At 53.8% G+C, this 20,501-nt stretch overlaps 1 protein-coding gene across 1 annotated transcript; it reads left to right on the plus strand.

Moving 5' to 3' along the window:
• The first annotated feature begins 13,079 nt into the window (after positions 1-13,079).
• SP6 (Sp6 transcription factor) lies at positions 13,080-19,890 on the plus strand. Its single transcript, XM_003931211.4, has 2 exons — positions 13,080-13,385; positions 16,279-19,890. The coding sequence occupies exon 2, from the start codon at positions 16,336-16,338 to the stop codon at positions 17,464-17,466; it is 1,131 nt and encodes a 376-aa protein (XP_003931260.1). The 5' UTR covers positions 13,080-13,385; positions 16,279-16,335; the 3' UTR covers positions 17,467-19,890.
• The last annotated feature ends 611 nt before the right edge of the window (positions 19,891-20,501 follow it).

Genomic DNA, 20,501 nt, shown 5'->3' on the forward strand with positions numbered 1-20,501 from the left:
AGGCCAGTGCTCCAGGCACTAAAGGAGACTGAGTCTCCTCTGCACCTGTACAACAGGAAATCCCACATACTGGGTTCTAGTGTCCCAGGTTCATAGATCAATGCCACTTTTCCCCTCTATGACTCTTGGATTTCTGAACATCACAGAACAGGAAGGATTCAGCAGGAGAATCCCCCAGCTTCACTGCTCTCTTTCTCCTTTCTCATCCCCACATGGCTGGGAAGCTCTTAATGACTGACTTCAATTCCTTTCACAGCCTTTGAGGAATGGATCAAACTTTGGGTGTTTTACCTTTGTTTGTTTGTTTGTTTGTTTGTTTGTTTGAGACGGAGTTTCGCTCTTGTTACCCAGGCTGGAGTGCAATGGTGCGATCTCGGCTCACCGCAACCTCCCGAGTAGCTGGCATTACAGGTGCCTGCCACTGGGCCTGCCTAATTTTTGTACTTTTAGTAGAGATGGGGTTTCACCATGCTGGCCAGGTTGGTCTCGAACTCCTGACCTCAGGAGATCTGCTGTTCTCAGCTTCCCAAAGTGCTGGGATTACAGGCTTCTTTTTTTTTTTTTTTTTTTTTTGAGACGGAGTTTCGCTCTTGTTACCCAGGCTGGAGTGCAATGGCGCGATCTCGGCTCACCGCAACCTCCGCCTCCAGGGTTCAGGTAATTCTCCTGCCTCAGCCTCCTGAGTAGCTGGGATTATAGGCACGCACCACCATGCCCAGCTAATTTTTTGTATTTTTTAGTAGAGACGGGTTTTCACCATGTTGACCAGGTTGGTCTCGATCTCTCGACCTCGTGATCCACCCGCCTCAGCCTCCCAAAGTGCTGGGATTACAGGCTTGAGCCACCGCGCCCGGCCCTTTTTTTTTTTTTTTTTTTTGAGACAGGGTCTCATTCTGTCTCCCAGGCTGGAGTGCAGTGGTATGATCATGGCTCACTGCAGCCTTGATCCCCTGGGTTTGAGTGATCCTCCTACCTCAACCTCCCAAGTAGCTGGGACTACAGGCACCCTCACCATAAACAGCTAATTTTTGTACTTTTTGTAGAAATGAGGTCTGGCTATATTGCCCAGGCGGATCTTGAATCCCTGGGCTTAAGCAGTCTGTGCACTATGGCCTCCTAAAGTGCTGGGATTATAGGCATGAGCCACTGTGGCTGGCTGTCTCAGGTTTTGTTTTGTTGTGTTTTTTTTTTCAGACAGAGTCTCACTCTGTGGCCCAGACTGGAGTGCAGCGGCCTGATCCTGGCTCACTGCAATCTGTGGCTCCTGAGTTCAAGTGATTCTCATGCCTCAGCCTCCCAAGTAGTTGGGACTATAGGTGTGCACCACCATGCCCGGCTAATTTTTGTATTTTTGGTAGAGATGGGGTTTCACCATGTTGTCCAGGCTAGTCTCTAACTCCTGACCTCAAGTGATCCACCCACCTTGGCCTCCCAAAGTGCTGGGATTACAGGCATGAGCCACTGTACCCAGTCCTTCAGGTTTTTGAATCCATACTGTAGGCATTTGAAAGATGAAGCTGCCGGGCGCGGTGGCTCAAGCCTGTAATCCCAGCACTTTGGGAGGCCGAGGCGGGTGGATCACGAGGTCAAGAGATCGAGACCATCCTGGTCAACATGGTGAAACCCCGTCTCTACTGAAAATACAAAAATTAGCTGGGCATGGTGGTGCACACCTGTAGTCCCAGCAACTGGGGAGGCTGAGGCAGGAGAATTGCTTGAACCAAAGAGACGGAGGTTGCGGTGAGCCGAGATTGTGCCATTGCACTCCAGCCTGGATAACAAGAGTGAAACTCCGTCTCAAAAAAAAAAAGAAAGAAAGAAAGATGAAGCTTATGGGTGGGCGTGGTGGCTCATGCCTGTAATCCAAGCACTTTGGAGGCCAAGGCGGGTAGATCACCTGAGGTCCGGAGTTCAAGACCAGCCTGACCAACATGGTGAAACCTCGTCTTAAAAAAAAAAAAAAAGAAAGAAAGAAAGATGAAGCTTATCTACACCTTGAAGTCTGCCTGGGATTGGCTGTTTCCTGGAACCAAGTCAATGTGCCCACTATGCTGGGCATCAAGATGGCTGCCCTGTGGGTGGCAGGATCAGGGCAGATTCCAGACAGGCCCCCACCCCGGCCAGAGGGGCAGCCTCTGCCACCCCCAGAGCTCCAGGTAATAACCTAGGGGCCACGCCAGGCTCGCCAGCACCTGAGCCACCGGCAGCAGATAATGATGGGGGAGCTGGGCAGGCAGAGCCAACCCCTCAATCAGGAAGCAAATTAAAAAGGGGAGGAATCTCCCAGACAGACCACAACAATGAGACCGGCCCCCTTTCCAGGGCACTGCCCTCCCTCCCCATCCTTGCCTGATTCTGCCTGCCAGGTCCTCATACCCAGCCTCCTCTCTAATTCTCCTTTCGTGGGATCCTGCTGGAGGTTCTCTGCGTGACCTTGGCTGCAGGTTGCTGGCCGTGCCCAGTTGGCCAGGACACAGGATGCCGGGCCTCTTATGGAGCCTTGTCTGCCAGCCCTGACCTTGGATTCATGACAGGGCACTGGGCACAGTGTCAGGGTGAAAGAATAAGAGTCAGGGCATGTTTTTTATGCAGTGTCTTGAAGCCCATGAGGCCAACTCTCAGTGATGTTGACAAAAAGGATTTATTTATTTATTTATTTATTTATTTATTTATTTATTTATTTATTATTTTCTTTTTCTTTTCTTTTCTTTTTTTTTTTTGAGACAGAGTTTCGCTCTTGTTACCCAGGCTGGAGTGCAATGGCGCGATCTCGGCTCACCGCAACCTCTGTCTCCTGGGTTCAGGCAATTCTCCTGCCTCAGCCTCCTGAGTAGCTGGGATTACAGGCACATGCCACCATGCCCAGCTAATTGTTGTATTTTTAGTAGAGACGGGGTTTCACCATGTTGACCAGGATAGTCTCGATCTCTTGACCTTGTGATCCACCCGTCTCGGCCTCCCAAAGTGCTGGGATTACAGGCTTGAGCCACCGCACCTGGCCTATTTATTTATTTTTTTTTAAGATGCAGTCTTGCTCTGTTGCCCAGGCTGGAGTGCAGTGGCACAATTTTGGCTCACTGCAACCTCTGCCTCCTAGGTTCAAGCAATTCTCCTGTCTCAGCCTCCTGAGTAGTTGGGATTACAGGCGTACGCCACCACGCCTGGCTAATTTTTGTATTTTTAGTAGAGACAGTGTTTCAACACGTTGGCCAGGCATATCTCAAATTCCTGACCTCATGATCTGCCTGTCTTAGCCTCCCAAAGTGCTGAGAGTTGGGATTTAAAAGGTCAATAGTAGCTCATGGGGCACAGAAATGGGGTATTTCACACATGGGACACTGTGGGGTGTGAAAGTATGTGGATGGTAAGGATGGAGTAGAAGCCTGCGGTGGGGCCGGGCGCGGTGGCTCAAGCCTGTAATCCCAGCACTTTGGGAGGCCGAGGCGGGTGGATCACGAGGTCAAGAGATCGAGACCATCCTGGTTAACATGGTGAAACCCCGTCTCTACTAAAAATACTAAAAATTAGCTGGGCATGGTGGCGTGTGCCTGTAATCCCAGCTACTCAGGAGGCTGAGGCAGGAGAATTGCCTGAACCCAGGAGGCGGAGGTTGCGGTGAGCCGAGATCGCGCCATTGCACTCCAGCCTGGGTGACAAGAGCGAAACTCCGTCTCAAAACTGAAAAAAAAAAAAAAAAAAAAAAAAAAAGAAGCCTGCAGTGGAATGGGAATGACTCCTGGGGAGTGGGAAGGGATGTGGCTGGCAAGGCAGGCTGAGGCCAGATGGGGAATGGGGCTTCAATTCTAGGCCTAAGAGTGTAGATTTTTCTCCTGTAAGTAATGGGGAGCTATTGAATGTTTTTGAGCTGAGGTGTGACATGATTGGGATCTTTCCACCTTTGTAAGAAGTTTAAATTCCTGGGCCGGGCGCGGTGGTTCACGCCTGTAATCCCAGCACTTTGGGGGGCCGATGCGGGCAGATCACTTGAGGTCAGGAGTTTGTGACCAGCCTGGCCAACATGGTGAAACCCCGCCTCTACTAAAAATATGAAAATTAGCCAGGTGCAGTGATGTGCACCTGTAATCCCAGCTACCTGGGAGGCTGAGGTACGAGAATCCCTTGAACCTTGGAGGTGGAGGTTGCAGTGAGCCAAGATTGCGCCACTGCACTCCAGCCTGGGCAACACCGGAAGATTTTATCTGAATAAGAAAAAGAAAGTTTAAATTCCTACCGAGGGACTAGAGGATTCTGCTTTTTCTGCCTCTGCCTGCCTCCTTGACTGACACCCACCCAGTCCTTTCTCCGGTCTCCACTCACTGCCCTTGCTCCTTTCACCCCAAACCTCCAATTCCTTGTTCCAGGCAGGATGACAGGGTGGGGGGGCTTCACTCTCCCTCAGCCCCCATTCCAACCCTGAATGTCCCAGATACTCTCTGGGTCCTTCCACCTCCATCACACAACCAGGGCCAGCCAGGGGGAAAGCAGGAAGCTGTGTGTGCTTGCTTCACGGATCTCTGGGTTTCAAGTCCCCTATTGTGTCTTCCCCCAACCCAGATTTTTGCCTTCACTGCTGCCCTCCCCCAGGTGGGGAGCTTCTGGAAGTTTGGATTCTGAGGAGCCCTTTCTCTAATTGACTCAGCTGTGGCTTATCCACCCCTTTCTCAAAGAAAGGCTCTAGGCTGAGGACCCTGTGGTATGAAAAGGATATAGTCCCTGCCCTCAAGGATCCAACCAGTAGGGAAGATAAGAAAACAAGCCCATGGAAGCAGAGCATGAGGCAACAAGGGCTAAGGAAGTTCAGAGGAGCACGCCAGTGATGTGCTGATAAGAGAAGCCTTTGCAGAGAAAGCCGCCTATGGGCCAGCCAGGAGCTTGAAGGATAATGTGCTTTCCTGAGGCAAGAATGGCTGGCAGGGGTGGAAATGGCTTCAACAAAGGTAGGAAGGCTGAATGTGTTTGGTGAACATCGTGTCCGTTGGGCTGAGCTGGGCTCTAGGGTTTGTATGAGGACCAGCAGGAGAAGGCTGCACAGGGGATAGAGGTCAAGTCGGAGGGTCCTGAATGGCACAGTTAGCCCTGTGGAGTCAGTGGATGTGTGGGAGATGGGGAGTGCCAAGATGGAGTGGCATTTTAGGATGCTTAGTCCGGGCGTTGTGTCTCATGCCTGTAATCCGAGCCCTTTGGGAGGCTGAGGCAAGGCTGATCACTTAAGGCCAGGAGTTCAAGACTAGCCTGGTTAACATGGTGAAACTCTGTCTCTACTGAAAACACAAAAATTAGCCAGGCATGGTGGTGGTCACCTGTAATCCCAGTTACTCAGGAGGTTGAGGCATGAGAATCGCTGGAACTCAGGAGGCAGAGGTGGCAGTGAGCCAGGATGATGCCACTGCACTCCAGCCTGGACAACAGAAAGAGACTCTGTCTCGGGCAGGTCAGCTCAGGTTGGTGGGTACAAAAGTGGCATAGGAGACCTGAAAATTAATCGAGACAAGAAGTAATTTTTGTCAGCAAGTTGACACTGCCATAGAATTTTCACAAGCTGGTGCCCATTTCCATCTCATTTGTTAATTCAACAAATGTTTGTAAAATACTTGCTAAGTACCAGACACCATTTTGGGCTCTTTCTTCGTCGTCTTCCCCTGCCCTAAGATAAAAAGATGAAGGTAAATTCTCACCTGCACACATTTCGAAGACCTTACTTAGCCCAGCCTCCTCCTTGCAACCTAAGCAAATCCAGTAGCTTCTGCCTTGGGAGCAGGTATGTTGAGAAAAATCAGAGAACTACATGCGGTAAGGATTTGGGGGACATGAGGCAGGAAAGTTTAGGGTGGGGGGAAGAGTAGCTTGGAAAGCAGAAAGCATTTGTTGGTTGGGAAGGGGAAGCTGACAGCTGAGTGTAGGGGAGCCCTGGGATCATTAGGGCAGGGAGGCTGGGCAAGGAGGAGAAAGATGGACGGAAGAACAGTAGGATACGGGCCTCTGGGGCTGAGGATGGGGGCCGGAGGGAGGAACAAATTAGAGAGCTGAAGAAGGAAGTAGAGTCTTAGCAGCTAGGGGTGGGAGGAGGAGGTGGGAGACCAGGAGGCGAGGGCAGAGGAAATAGGCCCAGGCACTGGAGACGAAAGTCTGGGAGTCTGAGCCGCTGAGGAGCCACCTGGAAGGTGCAGGCAGCGGCAACATCAAACCTGAGATCGGAGGGCTGGCGCGGGGAGTGAGCTGGAGTTGGGGGAGGTGGCTCGGTGTGGGGGGCCAGGGGCGGATAGGGGAGCTGAGATCAAGAGAGAGGGGCTTGACTTGGATCTACCCTTAGCCGCACTGGGTCTTCAGCTTCCTCAGCCCCCTCCCTTCTTCTGGCTCTGAAGGCCAGAAGCCAGGACTCTGGAGTCCCGCCCCCAACTCCAAGCTATAGGCCCCGTGGCACCCACCCCTGGTTTCCCAGCTCCTCTCTCCCACCCGCCCATCATTGCTGTTGGGAAAGCGCACTGTCTGGAGGTGCAAATAGAGGAGGAAAGGGGGTCTCCTGCCAAGTAGGGTGCTGGCTGTGTTCATTGCTCTCCAGGCAGGGTCTCCACACACTGCTGACTGATCCAAAGGCCCGGGGAAGGTGTGTGGGCCTGAAGGTCCAGGTCGAGGGCTGGGTCTTTTTCCTCTTCCAAACTCCCCCCACCCCAAGATTCTCCCATCTTTTGGACTGGACCTGCTACCTAAGCATATGGAACCGATTGAAAGAATTTGTATGCTCACCTTATAATTTATGCAAATCAACTCTGTAATTAACTATAATTTGGAGGCATCCTTTGGTATTTGAGACATTTATCCATGAGGAAATGCCCTAGTGATAATGCTCCTGTATTAACATTATTTACTCCACCTGTGTGGTCTCCTCAGCTTGTTTCCCCTCCCCACTCTGATTTTCTGTGCTGGAAGGTGGGGAGGGACAGGGAAGCCCCTCCCTGGAGCCTTCCTCAGTCCTGACGCCTGGGTTCCTCCAGGGGCTTGTGCCAGCCCTGTCCTTCCAATTTTGCCTAAGATTGAAGAAAGGGGTGCATCTCTGCCTCCTAAGCCCTCTGCTACTCTATTCTCTCCTGCTTGATGGGTGGCTTTCTGCTGAGCTTTTACCTCTTCAGTGCCTCAGTGTTCTCATCTCTAAAATGGGGAGAGGAAGGACTTGTCGGGGCCTTTATGGGATAATTGCTGAAAAGTTAATGAAGAGACTGGGAATCCCCAGTCTAGAGATTGCTGAGGGTATAGGGGGAGGAGCAGGAGAAGAGTTTTGGGTGAAGACTCCCTGGCTCATCCTGTGGGAGGGAGGTGGCATGCAAGTCTTGGGGTACTGGGTTCTGGTGTGTGTAGAGGGGGTACATCTGCTCCTGTCCTCTGCCAAGGGCATTGGGTTATTGCCACAAATGGGATGTCATCCCCTGGAAAGCCCCCAGGCCACTCTCCTATGTGGGTCAGAATGCTCAGCTTCAGTGAGCTTTGAGAAACAAGTCTTATGCTGTGTCATCTCCATTCTCCTTCCTGGTTCTTTGTCTGTCTCTGCCCTAGGACATGTTTTTGTTAGCCAGTATACCTAAACTTAGAACGACTCTAAAATTAGGCTCATATAAATAGTTACAGATCTAGGGACTCCCCCTAAATTCACCTTCAGGCCCCTTCCCCTTTTTCCAGGCCATCTTCCCAAGCTCTTCACCCTCCTGGAGTTCCAGGAGTCCTGAACTGTCTAGAACAGTTCTTGGCTGGACTTTGCCTCTGGTCTTAGGTGATCTCTCGTCCATCCCAAGCTGCCCCACCCCATCCCAAGTCAGGGAAAGAGTCTTCCCTTCCCATTTGAAAATGAGAGACCGTAGGTCCAAAAGATAGATTACACTGGGTCCTCCTGGGGGATCCCAGTTGGGAGGTGTGTATGTAAAGAGAAGATGAAAAGGGAATGAGAGAAATTGTGGCTCAGGGAGGCAGGAGAGACCAACGACACTGACGTGAAGCTCTGCAAGGAGGTACTAACTTGAAGCTGTGTGGTATGTGTGTGTGTGTGTGTTGCGGCAGGGGGCAGTGAACGCACCTTTCGGGTCTGGAAAATGGAACTTCTTTCTTTCCCACCAAGTCCGTGGAGGAAACCTCAGAAAGAGGGGATGGAATTTGGAGAGTTCCAGCCATCCCAGCTCTCGACCCTAGCAACGCTGTAGGTTCTCCATCCTGCAAGAACCACGTTGTCCCTCTCCCACTGCCCAGCCAACTCTGGGGAAGGAAGGAAGTGCTCCCAGCCCCCACTCCCTGCTGAAATCCTCCTTTCCTGGCAGACCTCAAGGACTCAGCTCTCACCCCCTACCACTCCCCTGGGAGAGCTGGGGGCCACTGTTTCCTGGATTATCCTAAAAGCTTCCGAGGCCGTGAGGGACTTGGCAGCATCCCTGCTCCCTCCTTCACCTCCCCCTTTGGCACTGCCTGTCGCCTCCTTTATAAAGCCTGTCTCTTTTATCACCACCACTCGGCCCTCACTGCCACCGCCAGCTCTGGGCTCCATGGACTGGTAAGAGAGGCTGTACCCTGTCCAGTACAGGGGAACTCCACAAAGAGGATCAGGTCTCCACTCTAAAGTGGGGATCATAGAGAAGGGTCTGGTTCTTTCTGATTTGGAGAGGGGGAGATAAGAGAGAGAGATCTTGATAGGGTTTGCATGGAGAACCAAAGGGATCCCTTGGAGGTCTTTTGACTGGGCTGGGGTAGTCAGCCCAGTGAAGCGGAATAGGGATTCATAGCTGGGAACTTTATTCTGAGAGAAAGGAAAGGCAAATAAATGTTAATAGAAATGCAGAGCACACACACTCACTGCCTGGAAGATCCCAAATGACAGAACTCCTGCAAGGGTAGTAAGGGAGAAACCACTATCCACATCCTGTGGGAAACTCCCTTTATGATGGAGGACAGAAGACAGACACCCTACACTCAAGCCCGCAGGTACACAAGGCATGATATGTACATACATTTGTAGATATACACATATTAACATCCAGATGAACTATCCTTAGCTGGGTTCATCTTCTAGACTGAAAGGGATGGTGGTAGCTAGTGATACTGGAATTTATGAGAAAATTAGTGTCCAGCATTGTGCTTGGCCTTAAGTAGACCCTCAATAAGTGTTTATTGAATGAATAAAGGATGAATAAAAGAAAACTATTTGACCCCAGCTCTAGGCTCTACCTGGTTTTCTAGGAATCAGGAGAGTGTGATAGAGAGAGGAGGGGAAGAAGGAATAAGTTGACATCCAGGTCATCAGCTTGCAGGCTTGGAAATGCAGCCTGGAGGTGGGAGTGGGAAATAAAGAGTGAATGAGAAGAGAAAAACAGGAATTAGGAGACTCTGGTCTGGTCCCAGCTCTGCTTCTAACTTGCTACTAACCTCCCTGTTTTGGGGTTCAGTTTCCCTACCAGTAAAACAAGGGCTTGGACTAGACAATTTGGGGCTAGACCAGCTTTGATATTCTCATAGTGCAATCTCTACAGGACAATTGAGGTTTGGAAGGGATCACAAGTGTAGAGTCTGACTTGTCTCAGCAATTCAAGATGGGATCAGTTTGTCCATTAGACTCAAGATAGGAGATGGCTTTGATCTAGGGATTCATTTAAGAATGCTGTCTCCTTCTGCCTTCGGGCTCTAGGGGAGCCAGACTTCCAGGGTCATCAATTCTGCCATATTGAGGCAGAATACAGGCTTTGGAGCCTGAGAAATCTGAATTGAGTTTCTACTTCTGTCTTTTTTTTTTTTTAAATAGAGATGGGGTTTCACCATGATGGCCAGGCTTGGCTTGAATTCCTGACCTCAGGTGATCCACCCACCTCGACCTCCCAAAGTGCTAGGATTACAGGCGTGAGCCACCATGCCTGGCCTCTTCTTCTGTCTTTTAACAACTGTAATCTTGGACAGATCATTTAACTTCTTTGATCTTTGGCTTCCTCGTATGTACAATGGGAATAATAATAATCACTTTGCTGCATGCCCATGAGAATTAGAGATATTTGTATAAAGCACCTGGAACATAGTAGGTGCTCAGTAAATAAATGCTGGTTATGATAAACATGCAGACTAATGAGGTTTCTCCAGGCACAAGTGGGTCACTGACTATAGATGAAACTTGAGAAGAAAAGGGGTGGCAGGAATCGGGGGTGGACACTTGTGGGGGAAAGCTGACTATTTATTTGAGGGAATGAGGAAGAGCAGTAGAAATGGCCCAAGTCCAAGACAGATCTCAGTTTATACGGGAGATGTGATGAGCTGCACTGTTCAGTTTTGAGTAGCAATAAGTATATGGGCAGTGGGCTGTTGTGACCTTGCTCATCATGTCAGTGTCAGACCATGAGCTGTCGTTCAGTGGGAAAACATCTAGCAAGTGGGAAATGGAAAGGGCTGGAAGCAGAGGACTGCAAGGAGAGAGGGATCTGGAAGAAAGATAGCGCCAGTACCCTGAGTGAGCGACAAAAACCTAGGCAGAGCAGGAAATCAAAATGGCTGGGAGTTTCCAGAGACAACTACATTGTTGTTGAATTTTCTGCTGATGAGCTGCAGGCAGATGAAGGGTCTTTGCTCGTGAGACTCCAGATGGCTGCAGGTCTGGTTGGATCGGCGTAGGGTTAAAGGGGGCCTAGAGTGAAAACAGCAGAGAGTGTTTACCATCCTCGGGCTGAATCCCTGTTGCTTTCCAGGGAAAGACAGAAGGGGGCAGGAAGAGAAAGCAATCTGGTGCCTATAAATGGGAGGAGAAATTGGTCCCCTGACCCAGAGTCAGACCCCTGCACTGGCTTTAGCACTTTAGGAACAGTAGATACAGCACCAGCAGGTGGCTTGGAGGAGGAGGCAGGAATGTCCAGAGGTCAAATCAGGAACCAGAGTTCCCCACTGGGGGCTCTGTTTTGGACCTTCTGATGAGCTTCTACTTTATTCCAGAGGTGGCTGTGAACTAGTATACAAACTCAACTGGCTAGGATTTGCAGGCTAAGTGGATGGAGAGAAAGCCAAATTGATGAAGAGGATTGTCAATTTAGCCATGGGCACTAAGATCCAGAGCAGTTCCTGTGAATCCACATCCAGGGTGCCAAGCACCAAGAAGGCAAAAAGGAAACCCAGACTTATCAGAAATCTCAATCCCCCAATGTCACGCAGCGCCTCCAGCTTTCAAATGCTTTCCCTAGCATGGTGGCTGCTCTTACAGCATTTCACCAAGGAGAAAACTGAGGCTTAGAGTCACCTGACCTGCCAGTTTAGCAAGTGCAGGGCTGGGACTGGAACTTAAATCGATAAACTTCTCGTCCACAGGTCTTTGTGCATATACCTTAATCCAAACAATATTTACTGGGAACTGACTTATTTAATAATTATAACAAGGATATCTTCCATTTGCCTGGTGCTTACCAGGGGCCCTGTGGGCTAAGCATTTTTAGGCACATCGATTCCTTTAATCCCGCAGGAGACTCTACCAATGTGTACCCAGGTTGTCCAGATGAGGGAACTGAGCCTTAGAAAAGAGGGAGATGCACAGATGAATCCGACATCGATTCTGCATAAGATGTCTAGCGGGGATAGCACACACACATAAGCGTACACACATGGATTGATTTTCGCCCGGCTTGTGGACTCGGTTTAACTATTTTTAAGTTACAGTTTGAGTGTGTCCCAAGCGGAGATGCAGGGGATGGAATAGGGGCTGCAGAGGTGAGATTAAATCAGCCTGAATTCAAGAATGAAATCGACTGTAAAGAGGATAACGAATTTTTTAAAAAGCCGATAGCAAAGCGCACAAGGGAGACCAACCCGCAAAACGAAATAAATAGGAAAATCATCGGCAGTCGCCTGCAAAAAAGGCGTCACACGGAGAGGTGAACACTACGGCATGGGAGGTGTCAATCTGGAAAGAAGCACGGGGCCACCTGGGCGCCCAGGCAGAAGGATGGGTGGGTGAGTGGGGGTGGAACTTCCCTGCCCTCCGGTGCTTGGCCGGTCTCGGAAATGTCGACCCATCCAGGTTTTGAGAGAAGTTTTTGTGAGCTCCGCGAGCCTCCTGAAATTTTACCAGACTATTGCTCTGAGCTTGTGCATTTTCCTCAAAGGAATCCAATACCCCTCCCCAAATTAAGAGCCTTGGGTTTAGATATTCCGGTGAGAATTAGGAAGGAGTGGTGGCGAGGGATAGATCAACTATTTTCAGAAGTGTCCCTTCCCAGGGCCATTCAGGCGCCTGTCCATTCTTCGGAACCGGGTGCGCGGGGTCGAGGGTGTGCCTAGGCTGAGCACTTTCCCAAGGAAAGGAGGGCGAGGAGAGGCACTGGGGTTGCTGCCTACGGTGAGGAGCAGAGTGAGAGCTGCCGGGGCCTGGGACGGGAGTGGGTGCAGCAGAGACCAGTGCGGTGGGTGGGTGGGGAGTCTGGGAGGAGGGAGGAGAGGAGGTGGTCACCCAGAAAGGTCAGAAAGGAAGAACCCGAAAGCGAGAGGGAAAAAAGGACGCGGAAGGGTGGTGGTGGAGAGAAACTGCGCGGAGCGGCGGTGAGGCAGGGCAGGGGACGGGGGTCCGAGGTCGGGGGAATGGTGAAGGAGGGCAGCCAAGGGAGATTTCTCACGGCCTAGGCCTGGAGGCGAACTGAACACATACTTGGCGCTCAATCTTTTTCCCTTCTTTCCTCCCAGTTCCGGAGCAGCGCTTCCAGTCCAGAGAGGGTGGGTCAAGAGCCATCGAGGCAACCTAAGGGTTGCCGCCCAAGAGTGGCTCCGTATCTCCCCCAGGACCTTCCCCCTTATCCAGTCCCCCCGGGTCTTAGTCCTGTGTCCCTGCTAGACTGAGCCAGTTCAAGGGCAGTTTTCCACCCGGTGGGGCGGGTCTTAGAACCTGGGAATCACCCCACCTGGGCCCCTCGCCCAGGGAGTGGAGGGGACCAGGGAGGAGCGAGGGAGCGGGCGGCGCACGGCCTAGTTAGCTTTCCTCCCCCACTCCTGCCCGCCCCCTCCTCGGCGGCCGGGTTGCGCCTCCAGTCCAAGCCCGCAAGGGTTAAAGGCAGCAGCAGGTGAGGTGGGCGGGGCCGCGAGTTCGGGGGGGAAAAAGCAGCGCTGGGGAGAGGATGAAGGCAGAGTTCGCGGGTGAGTCACGGGCGGAGCTGGCCTCGCTCGCTCGCTCGCTGGCTCCTGCCCGCCCTCGGTCCTCCGCCCTCTCGCCGGCGCTCACCTCCTCCACCGCCCGCCGCCCGCCACCAGCCGCCTGCAGCCTGCCGCCTGCTGCCGGGTCCGGCTCTCCCTCGGCTCCTGCCCCTAGCCCCTGGAGAGCTCGCCGGCGCCCAGAGCCCATGAGCGCCAGTCTGTAGCGCACCAGCCAGCTGTGCCCGGAGCCCGCGCGCAGCCTCGAGGTAGGAGCCCGGGTCAGGGTGGCCAGGGGTGCGCGCTACGGAGATCCTCTCGAAAAAACGCGCTCCGAACGCGCCCCAGCCACCTATGGCCCTGAAAGCAGGGTGGTCCTAAGGGATCTGAGGGGTTAGAACCCGACGGAGGGAAAACCGGGCAGACGGGAGAGACTGGAGGACCGAGGAGGCTGGAAACCGGGGCAACTGGAGCGACTGGGACAACCAGAGGACTGGGACATTGAGAACTGGGAGTACTAGCCGGTGATCCGAAGAGGCAGAGAGGAATGGGGCATAAGGGTGCCCCGACTCGCCTTCCCACTTCGGGGAGCGAGAAGCCTGCGACATGCGCCGTGCTCTCTTCTTTCCCGAAATCTTTCTGGGCCTGGAGGTGAACCAAACACATACTTGGCACTCAGTCCTGTTCGCCTTCTTTCCTCTCAGTTCCGGGGCAGGGCAGCGCTGCCCGTCTGGGGCGGGTGGGTCAAGGGCCATAGAGGCAACTTAAGAGTTGCCACCTAAGGGTGGCTCCCTATCACCCTCAGGTCTTGCCCCCTTTCCACTCTCCCAGAGTCTTAGTCTTGCGTCTTCTGCTAGACTGAGCCAGTTCGAGGGCAGTTTTCTACCCAATGGGGCAGGTGTTAGAACCTGAGAATCACCCGGCTTTGGGTTTCCGAAATCTTGGTAGCAGGCCGTTGCATCCCAGACCTGGGCTCTCTGGTTGTCTGTCTGGAGAAGCCACTCTGGAGCCCAGACCATTCTAGGCTTCCCACTCTGCAGCCCCTGGGGCAGTTCCCAGGCGCTGAAAGCTGTTAGGGTCCCGGGCCTCACAGCTCCTGCCCAGCCCCTTCTGTGCTGCCCCGCCCCAGCCTGGGGCTCCACTCCTGCAGCTTCGCCCTGTTCCTTTCTTGCCGTGAAGCTGCCAGAGCCTGAGTAGGCCCCCCTGTTCTCCTCTTCCTCCCTCTCCCAGGCTATCAGTGCCACCTCCCTGGTTGCAGAGGCAGAAGGTGGTAGGGTCAGCTAAACCCTGCTGTGGGAAGGAAACAACCCTGCCCTAAATCACTGGCCTCCTCCGGGACTAGTAGAGAAGACCCACGCACACAAACCTGTCCAGCTGAGGCACCAGGACTTCCAGGCCTTAGGGAGAGGTGGTGAGAAGAGAGTGACCTTCAAGCCACAGACATGTGGTTGAGAAAGGGTTGGGGGTCTTTAGGGTTCTAATGGGTTACAGAAAGACTGGTTTACAGACAGTAACACACTGGGAGTCCAGGAGTTAAGAGACCTGGTTGACTGAACGAATAAATGAACATCCTTGTTTCCAAGTCACTGTGCCAAGTCATTCAGCCTGTTCTCTCCTCTTCAAAATAAGATTGGCCTGAAGCATTGGTTCTCAGCAATTGGCTCCATATAAGAATCATCTGGGGGGCTTCTAAAAAATGATCCATGCCTGGGACGAACTCCCTTATATCATCTTTTTGGGCAATTGTTGCTCTTTTTTTTTTTTTTTTTTTTTGAGACGGAGTTTTGCTCTTGTTACCCAGGCTGGAGTGCAATGGCGCGATCTCGGCTCACCGCACCCTCCGTCTCCTGGGTTCAGGCAATTCTCCTGCCTCAGCCTCCTGAGTAGCTGGGATTACAGGCACGTGCCACCATGCCCAGCTAATTTTTTTTGTATTTTTAGTTGAGACGGGGTTTCACCATGTTGACCAGGATGGTCTCCATCTCTCGACCTCGTGATCCACCCGCCTTGGCCTCCCAAAGTGCTGGGATTACAGGCTTGAGCCACCGCACCCGGCCGGGGTTTCACCATGTTGACCAGGATGGTCTCGACCTCTTGACCTTGTGATCCACCTGCCTTGGCCTCCCAAAGTGCTGGGATTACAGGCGTGAGCCACCGCGCCCAGCCAATTGTTGCTCTTAAGCTCTGTGATTGTGGCTTCTCTTGTTGCCCTTCTCTTCCTGTACTCTGACCCTGTATCACTTAAAGGGGTATGATGCTACCTTCCAGAGCTTGCTGTTAAGCTCTTCTCTGGGGTAGTCATTCCCTCCCAACTTCATATCTAAGCCTCCCCTAACATGGAGAAGAGTGTGGGTGGCAGCCAGAGAGTTGCCTGGCACTGGTATGGGTCAGGAGAGGGATGGCAATTTAGCTTTTTCTGGTGGGGGGTATCTCTTAGATTCCAGGGGGTATCTGGTGGCTGGAGAGTTGCTCCCCAGGGACGTGAAGTCCCTGCTTGCGGGAAGGGGGCGGGGGCATGGAAGTCGGTTTAGTGGGACCGATTGGACCAGGCCAGGTGGGGGCCAGTGCAGGGGATGAAATGCTTTTCATTACTGAACGTGCTTTGAGAATAGCATGAGAACTCTTTCTCTAAAGACTCAGGACTCCTTTGGGGCTTTCTGAGGGACAGGTCACCTGAAGCTTTGGGTTTCAGAAACGGACCATCCCCTCTCCCCATCTGTATCCTGAGTTAAACTGGGGAAGCTCAGATGGGCCTAGATCTTCCATTTGGGCTGGCAACAGGTCTGCAGGGGGAAATGCCACTGCCCCTTGCGCTGGCCTGGGCAGCTGGGGTGGGGACGGTTCTAGCACTGTGCTGTAGGTGTATCTGACCTGCCAGCCTGGGAGTGGCCCAACTCAAGGGATGAGCTGGGTTCTATGGCAGGGATCACTTAGAGGAAGGTAGACCTCCATCATCCTCTATCTTTGGATGAGAACCTCACATGTTGGACCCTTCCTCTCACTCCCAATTCTCTGAACTGATCTCTAGTCCCGGTCCAGAGGTGCATCCTTCTTTTTCACACCTGGGGCCAGAGAGGAGAACTTTGCAGGACTGGCACCGGGGTTAGAAGGGAAAGTGAGCTGGTTATTTCCCTTACTTCTCCGCTTCTTTGCCTCCTTTAGGTCCTGTCTGAGGTGCCCCTGACCGTCCCTGCCTTCACCCCACCCCGGATCCCGGCAATGCTAACCGCTGTCTGCGGCTCTCTGGGCAGCCAGCACACGGAAGCGCCGCACGCCTCCCCGCCGCGCCTCGACCTGCAGCCTCTCCAAACTTACCAGGGCCACACGAGCCCGGAGGCCGGGGACTACCCCTCCCCGCTGCAGCCTGGAGAGCTGCAGAGCCTCCCGCTGGGCCCGGAGGTGGACTTCTCTCAGGGCTATGAGCTGCCAGGGGCCTCCTCGCGGGTAACCTGCGAGGACCTGGAAAGCGACAGTCCCTTGGCCCCGGGCCCCTTTTCCAAGCTCCTGCAGCCGGACATGTCACACCATTATGAATCGTGGTTCAGGCCGACTCACCCAGGCGCGGAGGATGGCTCGTGGTGGGACCTTCATCCGGGCACCAGTTGGATGGACCTCCCCCACCCTCAGGGAGCGCTGACCTCACCTGGCCACCCCGGGGCGCTTCAGGCGGGCTTGGGGGGCTACGTCGGAGACCACCAGCTTTGTGCTCCGACACCCCACCCGCATTCGCACCACCTCCTTCCAGCTGCCGGAGGGCAGCATCTCCTGGGGCCGCCCGATGGGGCTAAGGCCTTGGAAGCAGCCGCCCCGGAGTCCCAAGGGCTCGATTCCAGCCTAGACGGGGCGGCACGCCCCAAAGGCTCCCGGCGGTCAGTGCCCCGCAGCTCAGGCCAGACCGTGTGTCGCTGCCCCAACTGTCTGGAGGCGGAGCGACTAGGGGCTCCATGTGGGCCTGATGGGGGCAAGAAGAAGCATTTGCACAACTGCCACATCCCGGGCTGCGGGAAAGCCTACGCCAAGACGTCGCACCTGAAGGCGCACCTGCGCTGGCACAGCGGCGACCGTCCCTTCGTGTGCAACTGGCTTTTCTGCGGCAAACGCTTCACGCGCTCGGACGAGCTGCAGCGCCACCTCCAGACCCACACCGGCACCAAGAAGTTCCCCTGTGCAGTCTGCAGCCGCGTCTTCATGCGCAGCGACCACCTGGCCAAGCACATGAAAACCCACGAGGGCGCCAAGGAGGAGGCTACCGGGGCGGCCCCGGGAGAGGGCAAGGCCGGCGGCGCAGTGGAGCCCCCCGGGGGCAAAGGCAAACGCGAGGCCGAGGGCAGCGCCGCACCCTCCAACTGAGCTCCTCGGTGCCGCCTCCCTGCGGGTCTCCCAGGGGGCGCTGGATGCGAGCCGCCAGGTCTGACGTCCTTGGGGGTGGCTTGAGGAAGAGGAGAAGGTGCATATTTATTCAGGGGGGAGGAAAAGTGGTGCAGGGACAGGGAGATGGGGCGCTAGGGGTTTTTAGTCTCTGGGGCTACTAGGCAGGATGCATTTGACTGGGCCGGTAGGAGCTGTGCATGCCGCTCAGGTGTCCCCTGCCTCACGGTTTCCCTCGCCCCTGGGCTCGGGGATTGGGGTGGGACACCCGTACCGCGGCGGGCGGGGACAGGCTAGAGGAGACAGCAAGTCCCAGTTCCCGCCCGGGGCGTAGAGAAGTGGGGCCAGCCCCGGGGGCTGGGGATGGCTGTCTGGACATGTCCTTAGCGCCTGGGAACCCGGACATAAAAGCGCCTCCGGAGCCGCCCTGCGGCGAGGTCCCTTTCATCCCACTTACAAGTGCTTCTGCCCCTAGGGTTTCCGGAGGGAGAGACGAGGCGGAATGGGGGAGCCTGGGGGTCCCCCTCGGCAGGGGTGTCTCTCTCTGATTTGGAAGGTTGTTGCTGTAAAAATAACTCCTTTGATGAGCTTCCTTATGAACCCTTCCAGACCCAGTCTGATGGAGCCACGAAGGAAGAGGGGAAGAGGGCTGGCATTCCGGACAGCTTCCCAGCGGGGGCTGTTCGATAAAGGACAGAGTTAGATGTGGAGGGCGAGTAGGGAAGTCTCCTTCTGAAATAAGAGATAGGGATTGGGTGGGGGATGGAAGGAACTAACCCCTTCCCTCTCCAACTCTAATTCAGCCCTTAATTCTTGGTCTTTATGAGAAATAAAGTTGAGTAGTCATGTTCCCCATCTTTTACCCTAGCTGTGTTTTCAAGGCAGCCAGCCGTAGAATCCACGTAGTTCCTTACCCTAGGTTCCCACCAGTTGTCTTCTTCTCGAGGACGGAAGGAAGAGGGTTGGGTGCAGATTGGGGGTGTCTCAGCAGAGGGACCTCCACTGGTTCCCACTCAGAGTGGAGGCCTGCGGCCTGCCTGACCATCTCTTTGGCATCACTAAGAAACTAAGCCCCACTGTCTCTCTAGCTTGGTTCCTGGCTTTCCCTTGCCCCTGCCCTAGCATGTTCATTAGGGGATTCCCTCCTCCCCCTCATCTCACAGGGGCAGGGAGAAGAAAGAGTTTTCTCCCACTGGAAGGGGTTCTGCCTTCTGAGGTGACATCTAGGAAGCTGTCCCCATTTCCTTTTCCTTTAGATGCTAGAAATACATTTTGATTCTGATCATGGGGTTGGGGAGAAAGGAAGGAAGGGAGGGAGGGAGGGGAGAAGTCCAGCAGAGCCTGAGCCAGGCAGAGGGGAAAGAAGTTGATATGAGGAAGGGTCTGGCAGGCCACAGGCCCCTGCAGCCAGAGGGCTTTCCCAGGTTGGAGAGGGGCCTTAGAGTCCCTCTGACACCCCTCTCCTTTCCCCTTGCTCCCTTTCTTTACCCAGAGGCCTCTGCGGAGATTAGCTGTGTATTGATTTTTAAGTTATAAGCAAAGGGTATTTTATTTAATATTAGGTTATGTGTGTGTATGTTGTGTGTACCTGTGTGCATGTGTGTGTTTCTCTACTGAGCCTGGGGTCTCCAGCCAGGGAGACCCCATCTTATTCACCCCATCCAAGGTCCTGGGATCTGGACCCAGCATCTCTTTCCTCCCTTGTAGATGCTGGAGCCCAGGCCAAGGTCTGGGAGCTATATGGGAAGTGGGGGCTGGGACCTGGGTGGGAATATGTGTTTGTATACAAAGGGGTCCTCCTTAAAAGGGACAGGGTGACCTTCCTGAGGGACTCATTGGCCTGGGGTAGTTTAAGAAGTAATGTTCTTTCTTTTTCCTCTTTTCCCTACCTCCTGCTAACCCAACCACAGATCCCCTTCCTTGCTGGGCGGGTTGGGGGCAGGAGGAGAGTTGGCACTGCCTGCAAATTGCCTGGCCAGGTGGAGAGGGGGAGAGACGAAGGGCACTGTGGGTGTGGGATGCCTTTCTCCTCCACCCATCGAAACCAGCCACCCCCTCCCTGTGCCACTGAGACAGCCTTTACCAGTGGCCATCCTAAGGAGGAACTCCCAAATGGGTGTTGGTGGTGGTAGGGGACACACATGCTCCCCCCAGTGGAAGTCCCAGGCTCTGAGGTATGGGGGTGGAGGCTTTGGATAGGTTTTCTTCTGTTCCCCTCTTTTATAGATCTAGGCTGCTTGGCTGCCTGTCTTTCTAGGCAGCCCCCCTAGAGGAAAAATGTAGGAATTTATTTTTTCTTTAACTGCTGTGAACTCACTTTGAGGGGGTAGGAGGAGGGAGAAACAGCCTGTGTTTTTTATGCAATAAAGTCATCAACTACATCATGCTTCCTTTGTGTTCCAGCTGTGTTTCCTTTTTGACTTAGTGTCCCTCAGCAGTGAGAACCAGGTCTGGGCCAGAGTGGGGTGGATGCTTCCCAGTGATCCTGCAGCCCTTCGGGAAGCCTCACGTCTACTGAGTTGGGTTGGAGCTGGTGTCTGATCCTGCCCCAGAGGTGGCTGGTACAGAAGGAGGGAGGTGCTTCCTCTGGGTTGATCCCCGGGCTGTCCCTCCCTGGTCTCATTCCTGTGGTTGCTCGAAGTTTGTAGATATCACTTTCCTCCTCCACATACAAGCCCCTTCCTTCCCTTCCCCTGCTAAGAACACTGGTTCCCGCCTTTCCCAGACACTGGCTCCCTCACGGCATCCCCATGGAGGGTGCATGTCAGTCCATTCCCTGGCTGTGACTGAGCTGGGGGTGACTGGCAGCGATTTCTTCACCCAGGATGATCCTTATCAGGGACAAGGCGATGAAAGGCAGCCGAGCTATCTGATGGGCTCCCGCCCAGCTGGAAAGTATGAGGGAAAGGCTCCTACTGCAACTCATAGCTAGAGACTCGCCATGGTTACACAACCACAGGGCACACAAACATACCCGCACTGGACCTGCGTGCGCCCGCCCCCGGAGATATGCAGAA

This window comes from Saimiri boliviensis, chromosome 17 (assembly GCF_048565385.1).
Source record: "Saimiri boliviensis isolate mSaiBol1 chromosome 17, mSaiBol1.pri, whole genome shotgun sequence".
Taxonomy (NCBI): Eukaryota; Metazoa; Chordata; class Mammalia; order Primates; family Cebidae; genus Saimiri; species Saimiri boliviensis.

Excerpts from the sequence above, each read along its gene's own strand:
- SP6 (XM_003931211.4), top strand. The coding sequence starts at position 16,336 with ATGCTAACCGCTGTCTGCGGCTCTCTGGGCAGCCAGCACACGGAAGCG.